Raw genomic sequence first — 24,901 nt, 5'->3', positions numbered from 1 at the left:
CCCCAGTTCCCTCAGCTGCTCCTTGTCAGACTTGTTCTCCAGCCCCCTCACCAGCTTCGTTGCTCTTCTCTGGACACGCTCCAGAGCCTCAACATCCTTCTTGTGGTGAGGGGCCCAGAACTGAACACAGTACTCAAGGTGTGGTCTCACCAGTGCCGAATACAGGGGCAGAATCACCTCCCTGGACCTGCTGGCCATGTCATTTCTGATCCAAGCCAAGATGCCATTGGCCTTCTTCACCCCTTGGGCACACTGCTGGCTCATGGTCAGTCGCTGTCAACCATTACCCCCACGTCCTTCTCCTCCAGGCAGCTTTCCAGCCACTCTTCCCCTGCTCTGCAGCTGCACAGGGTTGTTGTGCCCCAAGTGCAGGACCCGGCATTTGGCCTTGTTAAACCTCATCCCATTGGTCTCGGCCCAGCGGTCCAGCCTGTTCAGATCCCTTTGCAGAGTCTCCCTGCCCTCCAGCAGATCCACACTTCCTCTCAGCTTAGTGTCATCTGCAAACTTACTAAGGGTGCACTCAATCCCCTCATCCAGGTCAGCAATAAAGATATGGAAAAGCTCTATATTTATCGAGCTTCATTCAGACCTTGAACATACTCTTGGCTTAAGCCTTGATTACTCCCTGCTACTTTGTACAAAGTTTTAATCTTCCATAAATGGTCAAAAGTTTATTTTTTGTTTATGACAATTACATGGTTTTTATGGATCAAGCAAGAGGCCTTAAGAAAAATGCTGGGATAGAAGGGAGGGGTAAGTGTTTTGAATGTCAATGGAGAATTAATTCAGAACTCAGTTCTTCCAAGCTTTTAATGATGTTTTCTTTCTGGAAAGACATTAGAGTTATTTGATTCATGTGACCTCTATGGCACTGAGGACAAAGCTTTGATTTTTTCTTTTCTTCACTCTGCTTACTGTTATCTTTTTTATCTGTTACATTTAAAGGTCTTTGTTACTTATCCGATGTGATGTTTAAACTCTGCTGTAATCACTGACTTTTTTTCATTCTCACATTTAGTTTATTAAAGTTGTTACTCACAGCAGATTATCTAAATGTCTTGAGAATTCTTCAGGGATTGATAGAGGGCAATTAATATCAACTGTTGATATTCCCTTTTCTTTTTCCTTCTGCGCCCAAGATCGTATCTTTAATCTAGATTAAAGAGATGGGAGAAGGAGAGGAATTCAAGTCATTTGGACCAGGTTTTAGAATCTAAATGTCTTCAAAGTTGTGCTCAGCTGTTTTGGTTTAGCCTTCTGCAGTGACAGGGACCATCTGAGGACTTTGGATCTGGATCCAGGTTTGGATTCCTTGGAAATGAGCCTCACACACAGAGGCAAAGATAAACACACAAACGTACACACAAATGTTCAGGCTGAGCTCACCTCTAGGTGGATATTTATTAAATTAATCTGGTATCATAACAAGGTTAGTAGTGGAATCATCACAGACAAAAGTATTCAGAGACAAACTAGAAAAACTCTAAGACAAAAACCTAAACACTGTTGTTAGAACCCTTGGGGAAAGGTTAAACAGGCCAAATCTGAGGGGCTGTTAGGAAAATAAGGTTGTTGCTTTGACTGTCTGGTATTAGAGCTGTCCTTTTTAGCAATTGCACTCTGATAAGTTTAATCTCATCTAACTCCAGTCATCTGGCCAGGTGCCTTAATTAGCAATGCATTCCTTGTTAACTCCTGTTTGCAAAAGAAAGGAAAATCTTTCCAGAGTACCTCTAACTTGTGTCCCTCTCCCCGCACCACCCCCACCCCCCCCCCAAGAAAAGAAACATCTTTCTCACAGACTATTAAGGTAGCTTAGGGCAAATAAGCTCCTAATCTAAGTCCCTCAGTTAAACTGGGTGAATCAGACTTTTGCATTCAGCTCATGCCCCACAAACCTTAACTCTACATGCATAAAACTGAGGAAGAGTGAGAGGAAAAAGTGTAGACCTGCAGGCAAGAAAGTGATGCAGCTGAATACTGTACGACTCTTTTATCCAGCCAGTAGTGTAGCGCATGTTGTTGCATGAGCTGGCACCATGCATTTGCATGTTGAGACATATGGTAACCAGAGAAGCCACAGCGCTGCTCAGTGCTACAGGCAAAAAACGTGCCGGCCTTTGTTTCTTACATCCCCAGTGACTCAGCCAAGCAAGAAAAAAATGTTGAGAGGTCTGAAAGAAACCCACAAAAAAGAGTCAAGTAGTGGAACTAGGTCTCTTACTCTCTGAGGAACATACACAAATAATGACATTTTCTGCAACTGAATAGTATGCAACATAATGGGTTAAGAAAAAAATCCAGGTAGGAAGAGCCTTGAATGTTGGGCTAGTTCCAGCTGTGGTCCAAACCAAATACATGGATGGAAAGAAAAAGCCTAGACCATTTATAAGCTGAAGAAAAATGAGAACTTGCTGGTTTTTTCCTGTCTCAGGGCTGATGGCAAATATTTAATACTGCTGACCATGTGAAATAGCAGTCAGAACAGCAAGCACACAGAAGTATATTGGCATCCAGGCCATTAGGGAACAGCGACCTGGTCTGATCTCAAGAATACATGGATCATTGCTAATCCCATTCAAGAAAACCTTGTTACGCTGCTATAAGAGTGGTTTTTGTGAAGAGAAATTCACCTCCTATTATTGGTGACCAAGATTATTCAGTTTTTATCTAAGTTCCTAAGAAAAGTTTCCCACTTTTTAAATATCCCTTTAATTTGTAAAAATCCTCTAGCTCTCTCATTTTCTCCTCCAGAATCAGTTATTTTATTTTACTGATTAATAAGGGCTGATATATGGGCTGAAAAGTTTGAGCAGGCAATAAATATGTGGTCCTGAGCACAGGGATCCATTGAGGACTGAAGTGGAAGAGTTGAAGAAATTAGCACTTTCTGTGGAAGTTCTCAAAATACTAGATTTATCAAAGAATTGACACCGGAAGAGAGCTGGGGACATCACCAAGCCCAAACACCTGCCCAGTGCAGAAGTACATTCAATGTCAGGTCAGGCCGTTCAGTGCCTTGGGCAGTTGAGTTTTGCATGGAGACTCCACATCCCTTCTGGGCAACCTGTTCCAGTGCTTCCCCAATCCCATTGTGACGATATTTTCCTTAGCATCTTCAAGGGATAATTCCCAGAGAAAGAGCAGGTGTGCAATTATCTTTAACTGATACAGAGGCCAGTGCTTGCTCCTCAAATTAAAAATAAAATTTTAAAAAAAGAAATATATATATATATATAAATCAAGCCTAGCTAAACCTTTTCCTGGAAGAGATTTAAGAAGTAAGATTTTTTTCTGGAAACTGTAAGAATGTATGTTACAGAATTATTCTTCCATTTACCTCCTGAGAAAGTTGTCCTTGGAAGAGCAGCCTCCTCAGAAACTGGCATAGTGGGGACCTCTAGAAACACAAGATCAAAATCAAAATAAAAGGGGCAGATAACAGAGATAGTAAGATTTTTGTTTTCTTTGCATAAATCTGTTGCAGAGTAACCTGCAGTTCGGTGTTTTACACTCAGCGTTGTGCATTGGAATTAGGACAACAAACATCAAAAGAGACGTCATTGCCATCCACGGTGTGTTGAAATTCTGGGAATATTTACTCAAAACAACTGCACTCCTCGCAGTTCATTCTGTTCCAAGGCTGAAAAAGTTTCAGTGTCTCAAAAACAGCAAGGAAAATAAATTATTATTTTAATGGGCCCTGGCTGCAGAGTCCTGTGATGAGACCACTCCACTATCAGGGTCAGTTTAAATCGATTCTGCCATTGATCCCTGTTTCCTGAGACTGTTTACAGCAACTATCCTGTTCTTTCTCCATGACTAAGTGTAACACTGATGTAATGGCCCCAATACTGCTCTTACAGTTAAATGCAAGTGTTATGACAATTACCCTGTTGCAAATTTTACCAAGCACGGGTACTGAACTTGAAATAGTTCCAAAATCTATAAAGTGGATAAATGCATATTATGAGCACTTACAATTTTCTTGTCATATATTCTGCAAATTTCTCCATTCTACCAGTACTGGTCTCCTGGGACTGCTCAGTGAAATGAAGCTGGCGAGCTCCATCATCATTCCCTGCTTTGGGAAAAGCTACTGAATTCCCAGCACAACAATGACAACAGCGTGCAAGTTATGGGACAGTTTTGCAGCAGATGTCAGTGACTAGCACACATCAGTGAATACCCGTCCAGATTCCTCATCTGCAGACAGAATGGTGTTATATATGAGTTTCTTCTGCAGAAGCATATATGCTTTACTTAATAGTGTGGCCAAAGTCATCCGAGTGCTTTGTTTTTCCTGGGAACACCTCTGGGTCACATCCTCCATGAATGATTACAGGCTCTGTTCCTTGGGACTTCTGTGCTGCCATGCCTTCTTCCTAGCTTGAGATGTTTTTAAGCTTTAAGATTATGGTGATCTAGAGTGCTTTAGTCTGTATGGCAATGAGATTATATAAACCAGTCTTAAAAAGGACACTTACTAGTGTAGTTTTACGTATTTTCATCATATTTAAAGTTTCCTTTATGGGTAGCAGTACTGTGAAAACTCTCATATGCTGGAAAATGCTTAGTTTAAAATACTGTTACTCTGAAGTACTTCAGTTCCTTCAGAACAAAGCACAATCCGTTCTTGACAATTTACATTATTTTTCCCTTTTATATTTTAATAGTTAAAGCTTTGATACTTTCCTCTGCATTTACTAAACTGCAGCAACATCTCTGAAGCCCCAGCAGTGTGACTTTTAAAAATAAAACATCTTTGATAGTGGTCAAGGCAGAACCCAAGAAATTTCTAGACAAATATGTAGAAACATGCTAATGCAAATTCTTGGAAAGAAAGATATTCTGCTTTTCCATCCCACATCCTTATTCTTGAAAATGTTGCTCTATCTCCTTCATGTGCTGGTAATACGTGGCATATCTACATACAATTCTTTCAGGTATTGGTCTTGAAATATGAGGATGTGAATTTTCTTTCAGAGCTGCCAAAAGCAACGTGCTATAACTTGCCTAAGCTTCCTGAAGAGACCAAAGAGAAGAAGGATCTATACCTGGAGGAAGCAAAAAGACATATCTTTTTTCAGTAACATACATAGGCAATGTCGAGGTGAGACATCTTCACAGCTTGCGTGTATGGCTAAAGCGGTGCTGTTATTTGCGTCAAGCATTGTGTTCTCTTTATCTCTGCCAGGTCAAAGAGACTTGTGAAAAGCATATGGTACATATGAGGTATAAATTATATTGAGACTGGTCAGTAATTATGTGCAGATAATTCTGGCCCTGTTACCTTCAATTTCACAATCTCAGAGATCCCAAGAGAGTCAACAAACCAGGATTGTCACATACCAAGAGAGTAAAAAATGGCAAAGACAGTAGAAGTGATTCCCAAACCACAGTTCCTCACGTACACTAGATCCCTTGACACACATACACTGGATTGTAAAACTAAGTCTTTCAACTAACAACTCCTACTTGTCTTGCTGCAGAGAATAAGCATGACTACATTGAGCAATTTTCTTTTTCTTTGAAAAAGAAATCACAAACAGCTCTATTCCCTCTCTGCTCAAATCCAAGGGAAAGATCCAAAGAGAAAACTCAGAGATACTATAGGCTTGTAAGTTACAGGTTCCCACTAACCATATTAATTTCTGTGTGTAATGTAATATCATGTGCATTAATCTATCTTAAAAATAAAGAAGCTAAAATTGGGCATGATCAGTTTAAAGTTGGACTGATGCCAGAGCTGTGTAAAACTGAGATGCGGATCCAGGAGGAGAGGTCTAAAAAGAGCCATTTTCCTGCAGTCCTGAGAAGCATTCCCAAGATACTTTTACCAAAGAAAAAGTACGAACAGAAGCACTGAAGAAAAGAATGATTGCCTTGGGGGCACTGGAGGAGGCTGTGCAGAATTTGAGCCCCTATTAGGTTTGTTATAGATCACATTAATTTCCCAGGTCTGAGATCTGAGTACCGAGCCCAAAGGAAATTCCATATCAATTTCTACTTTGGAGAGTTTACTTTTACAGGGAAAGCTTTATTCCAGATTAGTTGAGTAATCCATAAACCCTCAGCTAATGGTATGAGTTTACTTGGTGTTCTAGAGATTTCTCCTCATAACTTCAAATATCACTTCTTTAGTTCAACTAAACACTTGTGAGTTTTTAATTTGACAAACCAATCACAGGGTCTAGACTTATTCCCCACATATAGGACAATTTTACTTCCAATGAACCAGGCTTAGGTCTGTCTACAATCATGGCCTGTTTCTGGAGGTATCAGCATACTGACCTATGTAGATTAGCTAGCTGATGAGTCCATGGACAGCAGATGAAATGCACTTTACTTCATTAACTTGCACTTTCATTTCTTTGAAAACAGCATGCCCATTGTAATGCACAAATTTTTTAACTTTTTTTTTTTTATTTTAACATCTTTTTTTTATTTTAACATCAAGAGAACAATTATACTGTGGTATTGGACACCTGAAGTTCCTCCGAAATATGGATTCACTTTTCTGTTCTGAAATTTGTGAATGACTAACAAAACACTTTATCAGTGTGAGCGTTTACTTACATATCATTGTTATAGTAATCCCATGAGCAGTTTATTTTGGCAGTAACCCCGCACTGCTGCTGAAAGAAATGATCCCACCCTCTCACTGCTTGTTCCCACCCGTACCTTCTCTCCTGAGCTGGCATCAATGTCCATGCAGCTGCCTGTTGAACCGATAAACTGTTGTTGCAAGGTCTTTTTTGGCTGGGGCTAGAGGGTTTTCAGCAGTTACCATGTCTGATGGCGAGGCTGGCTATATTACCTGAAAGAGCTTATGGAACTAGAAATGCTACACATGTACATACTACGGTTTCAAGTGCTTTCATTAGCCTTTTTATACAAGGCCAGGAATCATTAGCATCAGTTTTATTGAAGTGTATCTGCGCATTTTCAAAAAAAAGGGTATCTGCAATACTTTAAGAGTATCATGAATTTGGACAAGACTTGTAAAAGCAAATTCTTCAAAAGAGACTGTAAACATCCTCATTGCAGAAAGTATCTAAAGCTGTGTGAAACTCAAGCCTGTGAATAACCACAAACACAAGCCTGCAGACACCACACTTCATTTATTAAGCAGACATCGTATGCTGCAAACTTTCCCATTAAATTTACATCTCACTGTTTAGATATATAGCCTTAAGAGGAACCGATAAGACTACTCCTAAGATTAGCTATAAATTCTGTCCAGACAGGAAAACCTGAATTTCAATAGTGGTTCCACTCTTGATTCTATAATGGAAATCCAAAGGAGCATTCCTTTATTTTAACCAATATTTACTTTCCATATGTATCAGTCCAGCAGAAGTTGATTGAAGGACACTAGCTACCTAAAAAAGGCCCAGGTTTGCAGTTTCCAGAGCCCTATAAAGTAGCTGTACATCATTACAAACTATGTTGCTCTCTAGCTGCTATGGTCAGTCCCTTTACCACTTGTGAAGCATTCTGCATTGTATCTAAACTCTTCGCAAGGTGGAGGAAAAAGGACTGCTGCCATCTGTCCTTCAGAGCAAACACCACTCGGTAGCAAATGTGTCCAGGTCCTGCTGCAGTCTAGAAAAAGAGGGTAAAATTCCCTGGCTGTGGGTACATATATAACATAAAATAGTATAAATATGTATTAAAATTCAAGGATACCAGGAAAAGTCCAAACTAAGGAAGGAGAGTCCAGAGGACTGTCTTTACATTGAAACATGCAGGGGAAACACAACTCGGATGTGCCTTAACCTGAAAATAAAAAAAAAAAAAAAGAATAAAATTTAACACTGTAAGTCTATTCAAATATAATGTATACTAGTACATGTTCAGCTTTACCTGGAAGTTGGAAAAATATTGCCATAACTGCAGTTTGCCCTAATATCTTTATCAATTAAACCACTACTTGATCTCCATGGTAAAGATACCTGGTAAGTCATCTGAGTTAATCCATGGAAAACATGTTAGTGCTTTTGCCAGTGGGAGGATTATTCTTTTAATAAACAAATCAATGTGTTTTCCTTTTATTTTTAATTATTGAATAGCATTATTCCAAATACAGCACTGGAAAAGCAGAAGCCTTGACAAGACTTTATGGCTTGTATCACACAACTTCCATGTTGTTAACACATTTCAATTCAGTTTTACGGTGCATTTGAATCAATTTCTTCCACTTGTGAACTGAAGCGCAAAGGAAAAGAAACTGAGTATACAGGAAGATCCATGCTCTCACTGAAAGTCTACTAAAAAAGAAAATTGCAGAGGAAAATACCACACATGACCTCTGTAGTTACAACCTGTCCATTTTTATTCAGAGCCATCACAGAGTTGTACAAGGACTCTGGTTGTGCACTTTGTGTGCAAAAGCATGACTTCGCATCCAGATTGCTTGTCTACATTACTGCTTTCTCCTGTGTCAACCTTGATGTCACTATTTTGGTATAATTTGTAGTACCTGGGTCTCCAGGTACCAAATATGAGAAAGGTTTCAATGACTAAAACCTTTTAATTTAGAACTATAAGACACTATTTGGACACAAGCTGCAAATGCACAATACAACCTACAATGTGATGGGACTCTTCCAATTAGCTTTAGCTGTCTAGATGTCTAATTTAGTCAAAGATGATCCCTCTATACCCAGTGAAACTCCACAGTTGCCTCTGGACAACCAATACCTTAGCCAGGATAAGTATCAAAACTAGGCCAGTGTGAAAGACCTGATCAGCTTTCTGAATATGCCTCTACCTCTTCATTAACTGCAGGAGAAGCCTAGGCAACAAATTAATGCTGGTTAAGCAACACCTGGACAGCTAAAATCAGGTCAAACAACTTCCATCCTTTCTGACATACCTCACCTCAGAAGCTTCCTACAAAAATCACTGTTAATTTAGTCAGTATTGCCAGTGCTCTGCACTGCAGCTTCAGCCTATAGCCTTTTACTTCTCATTTTTATCTTAGTTCTTGTAGTTACTGCAATGCCTTTGAAATCTCCTGTGAGTTGTCAGTACCACTTAGACTCAAGAGGCTGTGACTCACACCCACCAAATGGATCCTGGCACGCAGAGTGTTATCAGCTTCACAATTCCCCTCAGCTATGAACACTCCTGTAGTGCTTTGGCCACCAACTATCTCAGGATTTTACTCAGCAACAAAACTACATTTTCTGCACTATTTCTGTTGTCTCAGTGTTCACACTAAAGTCTCAGATTCCCTGTTATGCATCATTAGCTTTACCATCTTATCTGAGGACATGGAAATTTTCTCCTATATCATAGAATCATAGAATAGTTTGGATTAGAACGGACCTTAAAGATCACCCAATTCCAACCCACCTTCCAAGGGCAGGGACACCTCCTACCAGACCAGGCTGCTCAAGGGTCCATCCAACCTGGCCTTGAAGATTTCTACGGAGGGTGCATCCACAACTTCCCTGGGCAACCTATTCCAGTGCCCCACCACCCTCATTGAGAAGAATTTCTTTCTAATGTCTAATCTAAATCTCCTCCCACCAATTTAAAGCCATTCCCCTCTGTCTCATCACTACATGCCCTTGAAAAAAAGTCCCTCCCCAATTTTCCTGTAGGTTCCCTTCAGGCACGGGAAGGTCACTATAAGGTCTCTCTGGAGCCTTCTGTTCTGCAGGCTGAACAACTCCAACTCTCTCAGCCTGTCAAACAACTCCCATCTAGGGATTATCAGCTATATTGAGCTAAATTGAGGTTAATTGACCTATGTTAAAATCAGTTATCCAGAATCTTTAGCATCTTCCAGGATCTTCAAGGCATCAGGCTTTTCACCTAATCTGCCTTCTAGACAGCTGAACAAGTTCTTATGGATCAACCAGAATCTTTTCACTGTAAGACTTAAAACACTTACTGGTTCTACTGATTACTTCCCCTTAAAAGCCCCTTTGAAAAGAAACAGTGCAAAAAGGCAACGAAAAAAACTATCACTCCCCTCATCCCTTCTGCTGACAAACAGGAGTCACTGAGAAATCAGAGGTATTGCTGAGGCCTACAACAAACAAGCATCACTCCTTGCATTTCTCATGATAATAGCTGAAGAAAGGAAATAATTTAGCTTTGGTGCCAAAACAATATACCAAAACACAGGTCCATACACATAAATACCATAACATTTTCTGTCACGCATCTGATTTATATGCAGTGGACACTTGCAAGGAGAACTCTGCTTTTTCAGTGCATAGATGATGCAGGAAGGGATCTTAAGGACACTAAGTTCTTCCTCTTTCCCAAAATAGTCACTTGCGGATTTTTTATAAATTTTGTAAGACTAAAGTACTGTTGTAAAGAGAGGATCTTGTACTTCCAAATAACCACCTTCTCTTGGAAAAACACCTAAATATTCTTTGAAGTCACTACTTGCCATTAGGATTTCCAGTCCTTTAATGTCTCCTCCAATGATCAAGTTTGTTCTCATGCTATGAAACATGCTTCTGTCTATGTATCTGAGTTGCAATAAAGTGGGAAAGACTCTATGGAAAAAAATTTCCTAGGCTTTCCTCACTCCAGAGGAATATACTATACCATGATATCTCTAATTTTTAAATAATGGTATTTTGCTTCTCTGTCACCAGAACAGTATTCACAAAGACCAAGATTAGCCCCAAGAGGCTGGTTTCTCTAGGTGACCCCAACAGTCAATAGAGAAATAGGCTTCAGCCAGGGGCAAGCAAAAGGAGTTAGTTTGATTCTTCTGAATCACTTTTGGAATAGCATATGGGTTTCCACTGCTTAGAGTTAAGGGAGATTGGCCTCACTAAGCTAAAAAAGCTTTTGTGAATACTCTCTGAAGCATCTTGGAAGCTCCTGACAAGTTTCCTTTCACCTGCAATCTGCTTGCATAACCTCCCTTCTACAGTTAAAATACTGTTACATCCTCCATAGAGCATGCAGCCTGCTGACCCCTGAAGGAAGCCTCAAGTCTTTCCACTTCTGATTGTCTGTCATTTTGGGAGCTAGGAAAGGAAAATTTGTTCCTGTACAGTGGTCAACGTTCTTGGACTTCAGCAGGGAAAAGAAGTGGACAGCTAGTCTTGGTCCTGAATCCTCAGACAAACCCAGAGTAAAGCACCAATTACTCCTTGCTTTCTTTAAAAGACTGTGTAACTTCTACAAATGGAATGGGTGTTGAATACACATTTTTGTGGATTTAATGAAAATGAAGCTGAAACTTTTGGATTTTTTTTCTCCTTTCAAAGCTGAGAAATAACAAGCTTTACCAATTTTAATGGAAGTTCACTTACATTCCACTATCCAGCCAGGATAAAAAATCATTTTAAGTGTATTCCTTTTAAAAGTTTAACATTCCCACATCTCTATGTGACTAAAATTTATTTCAAAATTTCTGTTGAAGGTAGAGTTTAAGGAGAGTAAAACTATTGCTGCCCTAAGAATTGAAAAAGAATAAAACAAAATTTGGGAACTGTAACACTTAACAGTTCAATCTTTACTCTTGCTCTGCAAGTATAAGGAGGGAATGAGCATTGATTGACATGTTCATTTCAGAAATAGAGTACGTATTTATCTGAGAATAAGAGGTCAGCTGGTGCCCTCATGTGGACATGTTTGTCATTATACATAAAAGAAAGTGAAACTTTTAGTCAAAACAAAGCCATAGAAACTTTATCATGTCGGTTTTGCACACAGAATTTGGGTAGCTTGTTTAAGATAGGCTTTCATTATTCGCTTGCAGTGCAGGCAATCCCACATCAATTACTTGTAAGCAGAATCCCCTAGGTGGACGCCCGGATATAGCATGGCTCTTAACGTAAATTTGAAGTACGAAACTGACCTCATTCTCAACTGCACAGACACAATCTAGTTCTTTCACCAAAACTATTGATTCATACTAAAAAGTAAAACTTATCAAGTGACTGGCTTTCAGAACTAATTACACAACCTTCTCCAGGCTTTGGAAAAAATGTAAGATAATAAAAACTTTATGGAAAAAATTAAGATAATATAAAGTTATTGAAAAAAATGCCCTTCTTATTTACAAAGAAAACATTCCAGTTATCAGCCAACACAGAGAAGAGTTGAATATGCATGGGTCATGTAGGCTGGTGGGAATAGTTAGTTTGATCAACCTCAGTGGAAGACATTTTCACTCAAGGTCCAGACATATTTTTCTAGAAACGTGCAAAATAAGTGAGTTAACTGTATACATTACTTTCAATAAGAATACTGACTCAGTTTTATATGTTGACTATATGATGAACACCTGCAGACTGTCAGCAAGGGTCCTCCGTAAATGGCAAAGAGGTAGGTGGGAGAACACTGTGTGACACAAGCTGCAGCCAACCTCCTGGCTAGTGTCAGTGCAGATCTACTCCTGGTGTCTCTTGTGCCACTAACTCACTGGAGTGTTTATAAAAGTGTACGCATTTTTTTACTCTATGACTCAAAAATGCTAAAGTTTAAATATAGATCAATCAAGGTGCTTAAATACAAGCCCAGCATTCTACAACTATATAATCTTTACATTCTAAATGTAAGGAAAAGATTGAGGGCAAACCAAGTAGAATACTTTAACAGACACTGAAAGAATTAATCATGTGATACAACCAAACTCTAAACCTAAGACAGACTGCCATTTGTAGAATATCCTGTCATGACTGTGCTATGTGTTCCTCCAGAGGTAAGTGAAGATACTACTCTGAAATTCAGTAAAAACTTTAGCAAAACTTCCAGTTTTCAAGGTGAGCAAAGATAAAAAATTGATTGGTAGAATAGCTGCAGTCTGTATTCTGATATGACAAGTGTCTACATCAAAGCCCAAATTCTGAACTGGTGGGTAAAGAGATTGTGTTTATTTTCATCAGTCATCCACAGATCAGAGTAACTCTTGTGGAATTCCACTGGCTTCACCATAACCGTACTATGAAATGTTCATTACCTTCTGTAATGTTTCAAATTCCTACACATTATTGTACTTAGAGGGCCAACAATATATATTATATAAACTGGGTATATAAACTGGCACTGTATTATTTACCTGCAGGTGTTTCATGTCACCAGTTGCTTTACAAAAGAAGACCTGAGAAGGATACAAGCCCAGTGAAATACTACAGACAGGAGAGAAATTTTGTCTTTTTAGTCATACTTTTAAAGCATTCATAATTCTATGCCCTCATGACTACTTAGTTACACAAATTCAGGGCCTTTGCAGGAAGTAATTAATTTTTCACATTTAAATATTTTTTCCCATAATAACCAACAACACATTTGTATTTCAATTACTTAGATTACCCAGATCAAATATTAGCTAGATAGTTCAGCACCAAGCATTTTAAAACATGAGGTTATATGGGTTAAAAATTGTGCTTTCCCTTGGCATCAAGGACTGCAGAAACAGTTTTTACCTTAGCATCATCACTGAATGCCCTAATGCCCTTTTTCATCATTCTTCAGAGCATGTGTTTTACTGCTTAATTATCATCCAAATCTCCATAGCTAGCTTTATTTGAATGATGCTTCTGTGCATGCTGATTTAACACAGCCTTTAGCTATCCTTTGGGCAAAGGACAGAATAAAAATGAAAGAGGTCATCTCTTTAGGAATACTGCAGCAGTCCACAGAAAAGGAAAACACATTACAGAAAACCTGAAAAATTACGGATTTTTTAAAAAAATCTCATTTAAGAAGTTACATACTTACTGCTGTTACTCAATGAAAATAAAAAGAAGTTCTTGTAGAAAATACTTGCCCATAAATAAGACAGTAGAAGAGAAAAAGTTGTGTGCCTATGAATTATAGTTCCAGTCTGCTTATACTGTGTCTTAAAGTTGTGTATTCTTTCTCTGTACTTGTGCAATGCATTTATATTGGAAGGCCCTCTTAAAACTGGGTGATCTATTGGTTTAGGGATCTAAAGATTAATTCCAGATGTGGTCATGGTCTTCTAGCCCTTCAAAAAGTAACTACTGCACCATCTGTTTTGTAACAGACAATTTCAAAGAGTGCCAAGGGGAATGTTAAAGACATTGGTCAAATGGCCACATATACCTCACACACAGGAATCCTAGAGGTCATAGTGCCTCAGACAGATTGATATTTTCACTTTTTCTCTCCATTGTTCTACCACAGAATCTCAAGGAACAGCTCTCCTTCCTCCCAAAATAGGAAGGAGATGCTTTCCAGATTATTACCAGTGTTGACATGTATGAGGCCAAATTCAGACCTGAATTCAGTGGAATGACTGGAATTCATGGTGACATATCTCTTATACCTGTCCCACTTTGGGATCCTTGTAGATTATTCCAAGCAGTATTTTTTTTTTTCTTTAAATAAACTCAGTAGTGGGAGGTTAATGCTAAACAGACTTCAGATGTGGTTGGTTGCCTAAGACAAATGAAGGGTACAGCAGCTAATGAAGGATTATTCCAGATCATGGTAATTCCCATTTTTCCTAGTTATTTCAGGAAACTCAAAGTAAAAGAATTCTGTCTGTTCTTCTAAATACAGTGTTATGCATCAATATCTACATTTCAGGTATATAACAGATGCACTGAAGTCTAGCACTAACATAACTTAAATTCTTCCCAGAGTAAAAGATCTCCAAAGACTTCCTAAGCATAAATCTGAGCTTTAGAGCATTAACTCATGATTTATACCAAACAGTCCCAAGAAAAGGTCTAAAATGAACACAAAGGGAAACAGAAAATCCACTAGAGGTTAGACATTCACAGTCCTGTCCCAGAGAGTCATTTTTGTTGCAGTGATATTAAGTAAATCATTGCTAAAAAGAAATAAAGATTAACAATACGTCTTCAGTTCATTCCTCTGTTTATTTCCACTTCATCTAGTCACATTTTATACCAATTTTTGCAATAAGTTATAGCAAAACCAGCTTAGGACTAGTGGATCAGTGTACCTATTTAAGTTTCATTGACTTTGCTGTGGTTCTTTCCATTCAACCGCACACTGCAGAATCCCTGCCTTAGACTGTAAGCTTAGCGTCTGGGTATAATACAGCTAGAACGTCAAGTTCTCTTTATGTCTGTGCCCAGCAAGGTCACAGAGTGGATCCTCCTGGAAACTCTGCTGAGGCACATGGAAAATAAGGAGGTGAATACTGACAGGCAGCATGCCTTCCTGAGGACAAATATGGCTAATTTGGTGGCCTCCTATGATGAGGCTACAGTGTTGCTGGATAAGAGAAGAGTAACTGACGCCATCTACCTGGACCAGTGCACAGTCATCGACACTGTGCTGCATGACATCCTTCTCTCTAAATTGGAAAGACATGGACCACCCTGTGGATAAGGAATTGTCTGGGTGGTCACACTCAGAGAGCTGTGGTCAACTGCTCAGTTTCCAAGTGGAGACTGGTGACAAGTAACACTCCACAGGCATCGGTATTGGCATCAGTGTAGTTTAACACCTTTGTCACAGACATGGACATTGGGATTGAGGGCATCTCAGCAAGTTTGCTGATGACACCAAACTCTGTGGCATTGTTGATGCTCTGAAGGGAAGGTACGCCATCCAGAGGAACCTTGGCAGGCTTGAGAGGTGAGCTTGTGCGAACTTCTTGAAGTTCAATAAGGCCCAGTGCAAGTTCCTGCACCTCAGCTGGGGCAATCCCACGCACAAATACAAGCTGGGAGGATAATGGACTGAGAGTAGCCCTGAAGAGAAGGACTTAAGGGTGCTGGTGGACGAGAAGCTTGAAGTGAGCCAGCAATGTGTGCTTGCAACCCAGAAAGCCAAATGCATCCTGGGCTGCATCAAAAGAAGTGTGACCAGCAGGTCAAAGGAGGAGATTCTTCCCCTCTACTCTGCTCCTGTGAGGCCTCACCTGGAGTAGTGTGTTCAGCTCTGGAGTCCTCAGCTCAGGAAGGATATGAATCTGTTAGAGCAAGTCCAGAGGAAGGCCACAAAAACGATCAGAGGGCTGGAGCACCTCCCATAGGAGTACAGGCCAAGAGAGATGGGCTTGTTTAGCCTAGTGAAGAGAAGACTCCGGGCAAACCTTGTAGCAGCTTTCCTGTACTTAGAGGGGGTCTACAGGAAAGCTGGGGAAGGGCTCTTCATCAGGGAGTGCAGTATCAGAATGAGGAATAATGTTTTTAAGATGAAAGAGGGAAGATTTAGATTAGATACTAGGGAGAAATTCTTTACAGTGAGCATGGTGAGGCACTGGAACATGTTGCCTATAGAAGTCGTGGATGCCCCAGCCCTGGAGGTGTTCAAGATCAGGCTGGATGATGCTTTCAGCAACCTCATCTAATGGAAGGTGTCCCTGCCCACGGCAGGGAGGTTGGAACTGGATGATATTTAAGGTCCCTTCCAATCCAAACCATTCCATGATTCTAAGTTCAAAGTTCGCTGACGATAAGAAAGAAATTAATAGGAATAACAACTCCTAATCACTCGCCTCTCCTTCACGTTATTAGAATTGAATTTCTCTTAATTTGGGTGGTGTATCGGAGTTCCATACAGTAAGGTGTGCACTTCTTCCAGATTAAACATTGTTAAAACAAAGAAATGCTGAAAAGCAGAACAGGAAATAGGTGCTCTGGAGGGCTTAATCCAAAAGAAATACATTCTGAGATGCTAGAATACATATTGGTGTGGGAGAATGTATACACACCTGTTAGCTAAATCAAAGGCCCCATGGCTTAGGACATGATTCAATTCAAAATATAAGATTCTATAAATAACTCTTGGAACTAGATGTTAGACGTTGCAGCTACTCACAATTACACTCCAAACCAAAAACTGCAAGAAGAAAAGAGTTCCTGAAAGATGGATCCAAACCAGAAAATACTTCAAGGGAAAATCTTGTGGAGCTAGGGCAGATGGTTTTGAAATTCCAGTTTCTACAAGAGCTAACACATGTCCTCCTGAACTATAGAAATATCTCATTTCATCTTATGTAGGTATCTGCATTCCCTCCCCCCTCAGCAAAAAACCAAGCTAGACAAACAAACAAACCCTAATCTGAATAAAACTCACTCTTGCAAACCAAGCAGTGTACTAGTTGCACCTCTTGCTGAGACTGGTGCTTCTGGAAGAAAAGACCTCCAGAATGAAGAGGTATTTAGGAGCATTTTGTTTTAGACATTCATATTACATCTCACCTTGATTCCTGCTTTTGTTTAAGAACTTTTAAATTCTATTTATTGATTCTAGAACATAGCTAATAGATTACCAGAGTCACAAATCCTACTCTATTCCTGAGCTTTCTAGGCACAAATTCTGCCTTTAACAAAGTCATGCAACACAGGGCTGAAGACTGATCCGTCCTTTGTAAAATACTCAAGAACTGGCCTAGATGAGTCATTAGTTGGAGCTCAAACGAAATCCAGAGATTCACTGCTTGTGACTCCTCTCTCCTTCTTCCATAGTAAACCTAATTCTAAATTCAACCCTAAATGTCCAGATAAATCTGTCAAAACTCACTGTTTTCTGGGCTCAGAGGCTAATTTTTAGCTTCAGCTGAGCCCAGCTCCCCCAGTTCACTCTAGGGACAGACATTTGTGGTGCAACTTTTGCATGGGAAAAATGTTCCGGCCACTTGTTAGATACTGGCTGGATCATACACACCTTGTCAAAGTGATCTATTTAATTTAAGATGTACAGATTCAAAATTACACAGCCCAGAGAAAAAAGACAGCAATTGTTTCATTCACTTTACACATGCTGTCCTAAGAAGAGTTCAGTGTGTAACTGCAGTTAATCATTGACAAACAAAAGAATACAGTTTTAAAAAATAACTTATTTGTCCCTTGTAGGAGAGGATTATGACATGGTGTGCTGGGCAACTGCTACAAAATGCATGTTCTATGGAAATAATGCTATTTCTGTTGCACTTTTTTTTAAAAACTTTATCACTTTTACTTTCATTGTCTTTGCACCTCAGAGGCAAGAATTATTACGTAGAAAGGTCTGTTTCCTTCCTCAGACATCTTTTTGAAATGAGTGGGTAGTCATTTTCATTTGAAGACATTTTTCGTTGGCTGACAGTGTCGTATCTAGCTAGGATGGATGTTTTCCACCAGACAACTTGCCCGAATCACAATTACCAACCACAAACTGTGTTGCTGGTAATGACTGCAGAGTTGCCCCTGGTTCAGGTGAGAGAAGGACAGCTCTTTTACTGTTGACAGGTGACAGGGATGGGCGGACACGCAGCACTGGCATAGCCCTGGCCATCCAGAAGGATACGGCCTCGAGTCACAGCTGTGCCCTGCAAACAGTGGCTGTGAGCTTTGCCCCAGGCTGCTCTCCCCTCCTGCCCAGCGTTCTCCCACGGTGCCACCTCTCCACGCAGGAACTGCAGAGGGTGTACAGCTGTCCATGGGAATACATGGTGAGCCCCATGCCAAAACAGGCCCTGCCGCAGAAATCCTGCACCAGCCTGCTGATGGACCTTTGACCCTTACCACGCTGTGCGTCCCTGCAACTGCACCGAGCATGTGAGGTGAGGGATGTGTAACGTTTGCAGTCATCTGTGACACTCACACACTCTAGGGATGGAGCCCACAGGCAAACCTGGCGCTTAATGTGCTGTCAGCAAACCCCCAGGCTGTGCTTGTGGGGAAAAAACGCGGCCTCTCACCCTCCGCTCCTGCATCACCCTCTGAGGGCCCTTTCCCACCTTCCATTGTCCGCTTGTGCCAGGGCAAGGACTCCAGAGTGGGGCTGCACTGAGTGGCCAAGAAGGCAAATGGCATCTTGGCTTGTATCAGGAACAGTGTGGCCAGCAGGACCAGGACAGTGATTCTGCCCCTGCACTTGGCACTGGTGAGGCCACACCTCGAATCCTGTGTTCAGTTCTGGGCTCCTCACCACAAGAAGGATGTTGAGGCTCTGGAGTGTGTCCAGAGAAGAGCAACAAAGCTGGTGAAGGGGCTGGAGAACAAGTCTGTCGAGGAGCGGCTGAGAGAGCTGGGGTTGTTTAGCCTGGAGGAGGCTGAGGGAGACCTTATTGCTCTCTACAACTACCTGAAAGGAGGTTGTGGAGAGGAGGGAGCTGGGCTCTTCTCCCAAGTAACAGGGGACAGGACAAGGGGGAATGGCCTCAAGCTGTGCCAGGGGAGGGTCAGGCTGGACATCAGGAAAACATTTTACAGAAAAGGTCATTTGTCACTGGCAGAGGCTGCCCAGGGAGGTGGTGGAGTCACCATCCCTGGAAGAATTTAAAACACGTGCGGATGAGGTGCTTAAGGACATGGTTTAGTGGCAGATCGGAATGGCTGGACTCGATGACCCAAGAGGCCTTTTCCAGCCTAGTGATCCCGAGCCAGCAGCGCTGCCCGGCTCACAGCGCGGAGGGAGCGCTGCCGGTCCCCGTCACAGCGTGGGGAGCGGGGCTGCGGTCGGGCCATCGCGCGGAGCCAGGTCACAGCGCGGAGGGAGCGGGGCCGGGTCACGGCGGGGCCGCGCCAGCAGCCCAGGCCGCAGGGGGCGGTGCGGGCGGCCCGGGCGCAGGCGCTGCCGGGAGCCGGCGCAGAGCGGGGCCCGCCCGGGGACGGCGGCTCCATGAGCTGCCAGGTAGGTGTGGCGGCCCGGCCGGGGGCGAGGAGGGGGGAAGCGACGGACTCCCTCGCCTCTTCCCTTTGCTCTGCCGCCGGCCGGGGCGCTGGTTTGTTCTCGGTGGGTGGTTGTGTCGCGTGCGGGGCGGTGAGCGGCTCTGTGCCCCGCAGGTGTCGGTGCTGTACTTCGCCCGCAGCGCCGAGCTGGCGGGGCTGCGCCGAGAGACCCTCCGGGTGCCGCGGCAGGTGACGGCGCTGCAGCTCTGGGAGGAGATCGTCAGCCTTCACCCCAGGTACCGGCGAGGCCGCCGCACGCAGCCCTCGGCGGGGCTGGGGGCTTTGGAAGCGGAGATGAGGCGTCTGGAGCGGAGCAGAAACGTTTATCAGTAGTTTTGATTGCGAAAATGCTGGCAAATAAACTCTTTTAAGTTTTGGAGGTTTAGAAAGCGAGCATCCTTTATCAGGCCTGGGCAACACGAGAGGGTGATCGCCATCAGTCATCTGCAGCGAGGCAAGAGCTTGGGACTGAACGTTCCCCACTTGCATAAATATGTTAAAAGTTTTCCCATAAATCTCATACATATTCTGTTATTTTCTAAGGGCTAATTTTAATTTTATTGTGAGCTTCACAACAGTCAGGTCTCTTGCTCGTTTGGAGCTGGCTCCAGCTCTCTGCCTGACCTTGTGTTAGAGATAGGGAGACACTGCAAACAGAGGTGATTACAGGCGAGGAGACATCTGTTCAGCACAGATCATAGTTCACTCAAGAGGTTATTATTTTTAAAGAACGAACAGTGTCTGGAAAAACACTGTTTTAAAGGAAATATGCTATCAGGGACATGCTGTTTGGCTTTCAAAAAAATACAGTTACTTAGATGAAGCTTAACTCTGCTTTAGCTTCATTCAAAGATATTCCCATTTTTGTAATAGTAACTGTTTCTTGTATCAGTACCATAAAAACAGTGACATTATCTTGATCTTGCACCCTGCAGCAAGTGCTTTGTGGTTTGGCTGCTTGCGGATGCTGTAGCATTATGTATATGTAAGGAAAGACTAAGTCCAATAAATGTAGCCCAAAGTTTGGCCTGAGGGGCGGTTTAAGACTTGTGGCCCATGCCCCAGGGAGGGCCACAGTGCAGTAACTCTACTCCACATGGAAACACCTGAGATGGTTATTAGGCTGTGGAGAAGGTGAGGCATCACAAGGAGAGGTCAAACGCAGCTGAGGCAATAAATAAGAAATTGACAATAATGTGCAGGTGTTTTAAATCCCTTATTTTTAACTGTACTGTTATCTGTTGGGCTGAGCTTATGGCACACTCTGTAAGGCAGATCAGGAAGGGAACTGAAGCCCTGCCACCGTCTTCCAGCTACTCAGCCCTTGCACAGGACATAGGTTCAGCCCCTTTCATCTTCCTCTGCTTCAAAAAAATCCAAACCACCGTTGGTTCTGTTTTATAGGGAGTATTCCCCTGAGAGAGTGCTAAGTGTGTTCTGTAAGGACCCCTGCAATGCTGGTGTTCGTTGGGGGTGTCAGCAGAAATCTCTCATTAGGTTAAGGCTGAGGAAAGATACTCAGTCCTGTCAAGAATGAGTCCGACAGAGAAATTTGCAGCACCTTGTGTTGCAAAAAAAGTATAGTGTAACAGAGGTTGAGATCCTCAGGGTTTAGTGCTGAATGCACCAAATTTCTTTTGACTGAGGCATCAAAGTATTCCTTTAGGCACCACTCTTCCTTATTAGATCTGGTCTCAGGCTATGAAAACAATTAACTGTTTAGTGGTGGCATCTGTTTCCAAATGAGAAGCTCTAACCAAATGTTAGACCAGGGGCCTTTTCATCACAGAGAGTTGTGGCTGAGTGTGTTTTGAGGGAGGAGGCAGTAGGGAATGAGTGTATTGTATTGTACTTTACAGCCTATTACATGGTGTCAGAAGCAGGAGCAGCACCTTTGGTTGGTTTGCCATAGTTTGTCAGCTTTGTCCTTTTATGAGTGATGACTTGAGGCAATACATTTTGCATGTTACTTTGCAGCAGCCTTCTTGAAAAACACTTCTGCTCCTGGCTTTTCCTGAGAAACTCTGGAAAAACTTACTTGTAGGGTATTGACCACAGAATTCTATTCATATTGCTGATGAGTAATCAAACTGCAGCTTGAGCTTACTTGACAATGCTTTTCTGTTCCACCCATTTTCCCCAAATGAATTAACTTGCAAGTGACATTAATTAGAGCCCATCCTTCTAATGGGCACTTCATTTCCCTACTTGTGCTCAGTTCCTCAGTGGCTTGCTTGACTTTCGTGCTGTCCATTGCTTTAGTCTGCATTCTGAGTCAGTGCTGCTGTGTTTCGCTCAGCCTGTACCTTACCTAGTTTTGTCTGTCTGACTAGTAGGAAATAAGATGATTTTTACTTGTAACCTTTTGGCGTGCCTACTTGTTTCTTGGCAATACAGCTCTCCACTGTCTGTGCCAGATTTTGTAGTCTGAAACAATAACAGTTATCACATCTGCACCTTCTAAAGTAAAATGTTGGCATTCTTTTTCTGGTGTCTTACTAGTGTTGCCCCCGTACTCATTGTGTGATTGTGCTTAGTCACGGAAGCTACTCCTTGCCTTATGATATGCAGAGCTGTGGACTCTCACAGATGAGAAATAAAAAATATATAGAAGATCTGCCAGAAAACATAGTATCTGCTCTCCTAGTTCTGTTACCACTCCTTATCAGTATCAAATTTCAGACCTGTAAGTATGAAAAACCCAAAGCCTCATAAGTGGTCAGGTTATACAACAAGAACAACTCTTTGACCCTGAGTCTTCATGAGATCTGTCAAACAGCATCCCACAGTGCTTCTTGCTTGCTCTAGTCCAACCAGACTGACTGGGAAGAACATTTCCTTCTAATCCCAAATTGGATGGTTGCTACTTTTTGAGTTACCTACTTCTTTGTTAGAAGCTGCTGAAGTGGGTCTAGTATACATTGGTTCATTCTGGTGTAGGCTTATGACAAATCCAATTCCTGACTTCTGAAAATTATACTGAGTTATTTTCTCCTTAGCCACCACAAGAAAATCCAAGATTAGAAGATGGGTGTTGCAGTTTTAGAAGTGTATTGGAAGCAGAGTTGTGTAAGTCTCAGTGGTATTTACCTGAGCTGCCCTGGACTGTATGCCAGTTTGTTCTTTAATGTTATCTCATGGTTAAATGCAAACACTCTATTTAAAAACTTATTTGTGCTCCTGTCAATCCCCCTCAGGCTTGCTGTCATACGGGATCAAGTGGTTTTTGCTGTTCGGCAGGAATACGTGCTTCTTGGAGATCAGCTCCTGGTCTTGCAGCCTGGAGACGAGGTTGCCATCATCCCACCAATTAGTGGAGGCTGAATCTACCCAGGATCGGTAGGTAGGTATCACTTCTTGCTTCATTTTCTGTGGAGTGTCATACATACTGTGCTAAAATACCTTGTGGATTCTGTATAATATTCAATATTTTTTTTTATTTAGGTCCAGAGATGTGATTGTAATTCTATTTCTCCACTTCACTACTCTTTTGAGAGAGTGTAACTTGCATTTCCTGCTGGAGGCAACCAGAAACTATAGGCTGATGCACCAATAAATGATTAGCACATCTGCAGTAAATGGAAGAAAATTGCCAGAGAGGTCAGGCATTGTTTTGAATTTGGGCTTCAGGTCTTGTTATTCTTTCATTGTTGTTTCTGGCTACCAGTCGATACCCAGCTTGCCTGAAAAAGATAGTAATGAAAAACATCCTGCCACTTTTTAACAGAAAAGATGATACAGAAAAGGAATGACTGATGCTTAAAAGTACCTTTTTTGTATGTGTATTTTTGTGTTTTGGGGTTTTTTTTCTTTTTCTTTGGTGCCAGTCCATGTATTTACTGTAGCTGTTCCATTGCTGCTGCTTAAAACACTCCTTTTCCTCCTCAGTCTTAGTTGAACTTATTACTGGTTTCTACTTGGTGTAACTAGTGGCGTGATTAGAGCTCTAGTCCGTGTTTATCAGAAATCTCTTGTTTTAAAGAAATCTCTGTTTTAAACTGTATTTGATTTCAGGATAAGACAGAGAGGAGCAGCTGACAGTCTTACCACAGTAGTCCATGCTGGTTGATTCTACTGTTAAACTGGGGCCTCAGACTTGTTCTAGTTTCGTTCTACAGGACCAGACTTTCCTACCAGGAAGGAACCTGCATGCATTAAAAAACAAGTCCTTTCTTGATGTTTGCCTTTAATATTCTCTCAGCAAGTCTACTGAGAAGTGAATTTGCCATGGAGACTGGTCTCTTGGGGTGAGGAAGTAGATTGTGCATGTTTCCTGCATAAATTGAGGCATCGGCACTGGATAAAAAGCACTTGGCCAATGCTAGTATTGCCAAAACCAACAGCAGAGTCTGTTTATTTTCAGCTTTTCTAGTGAGCTATGGATGAAAGCGAAGATTTGCCAAAAGATTTTATCAAGCTCAAGTCTGAAAAGCTTTCTGTAGCTGAAGTGTCAGAGCTCGTCAGTTCACCATACTGTGGTGCAGTGTCTCTGTTCATTGGTGAGTTTAGTATTTCTGAGCTGGATCTCTGGGTGTGCTAATAGCCTAATAAATGGATCCTACATTGTCTGCACCCCAAGCTCATGCTTCTCAAATAAATAAATTCCTGGACTGAATCCAGAATGTTCAGAAAACACGTTCTGAATTATTTAGAACAAGACTGTGGCAGCTCTTAAACAGTTGCTCTGGGACAAAGTGGTGAGAAGCTTCCCTGCTGGTATGGCTATCCTAGGGCTGAACAGAACAGCAGTTCTGGCATACAGGACTGCTTGGGAGCCGTTCTCCTGTTCCCTTGGACACAGCTTGTTCAAAGTGGGAAGTGGGATGCTGTGGATGTGCAAACCATAGGTCCACACCTGTATGAAAGCTCCTGCAACTCAGATCTTGATTGAAAGTAAAGTACTTTATGCATGGGCTGGTGAAGGTCAAGGGTGATAGCTCTGTTTTGTTGCTTGATGTGGATAATGCAGGTCTTGAAACCTTTTGTGCTTAAACCTTAGTGCAACTGGGCTCCTAAATTCTGACTTAATGATTGCATGAGCAAGTGCAATAATAGCATATCTGCAGCTACCACAAGTGTCCCAGTGTGGGGCATTACAGATTGCAGACTACTTGTACAATTGTGTAAATGAAATTCTTCGTGTATTGAAGATTTCTCTTGTTCAAAGGATTTCTACGCAGCCATGATTAGAAGATGTCATTTATATTTGTGCAGTGCTGACTTTGACCATAGCAGGACATCCTGTGGTTTACTTAGTATTTATATATAATATATTCTTATATAAAAACTATGTAATGTAAAATATA

At 41.7% G+C, this 24,901-nt stretch overlaps 1 protein-coding gene and 1 long non-coding RNA gene across 24 annotated transcripts in view; one reads left to right on the top strand and one right to left on the bottom strand.

The window, feature by feature from the left end:
• Nucleotides 1-1,383: 1,383 nt before the first annotated feature.
• Nucleotides 1,384-13,844, bottom strand: LOC128850544 (uncharacterized). Of its 4 annotated transcripts, XR_008447976.1 has the most exons (6): nt 13,714-13,833; nt 13,052-13,093; nt 7,696-7,785; nt 6,688-7,611; nt 3,344-5,060; nt 1,384-2,177 (listed from the first exon to the last, which is right to left on the bottom strand). It is a non-coding gene; the product is annotated as an uncharacterized LOC128850544 (long non-coding RNA). The 4 variants fall into 4 exon arrangements; XR_008447974.1 differs by lacking the exon at nt 13,052-13,093 and having other exon boundaries at nt 13,714-13,844; XR_008447975.1 differs by having other exon boundaries at nt 6,688-7,785.
• A 5,339-nt stretch (nt 13,845-19,183) lies between these two features.
• The window catches only part of MOCS2 (molybdenum cofactor synthesis 2), a 43,533-nt gene continuing 37,815 nt past the window's right edge, over nt 19,184-24,901 (top strand). For 4 of the 20 annotated variants that reach the window (XM_054053564.1, XM_054053567.1, XM_054053566.1 and 1 more), the window contains exons 1-3: nt 19,427-19,557; nt 22,793-22,934; nt 23,959-24,094. In XM_054053564.1, coding sequence (XP_053909539.1) covers nt 23,974-24,094 — 121 coding nt within the window. In that variant the 5' untranslated portion in view covers nt 19,427-19,557; nt 22,793-22,934; nt 23,959-23,973. Of the gene's footprint in view, nt 19,558-19,709; nt 19,832-22,594; nt 22,665-22,792; nt 22,939-23,039; nt 23,196-23,609; nt 23,843-23,958; nt 24,095-24,901 lie in introns of those variants that run through there. The other 16 variants (XM_054053558.1, XM_054053557.1, XM_054053560.1 and 13 more) reach the window with 16 other exon arrangements.

This window comes from Cuculus canorus, chromosome Z (genome assembly GCF_017976375.1).
Source record: "Cuculus canorus isolate bCucCan1 chromosome Z, bCucCan1.pri, whole genome shotgun sequence".
NCBI classification, from domain to species: domain Eukaryota; kingdom Metazoa; phylum Chordata; class Aves; order Cuculiformes; family Cuculidae; genus Cuculus; species Cuculus canorus.
The sequence above is the reverse complement of the archived record's forward strand: the minus strand, read 5'-3'. Positions and strand labels throughout refer to the sequence as shown.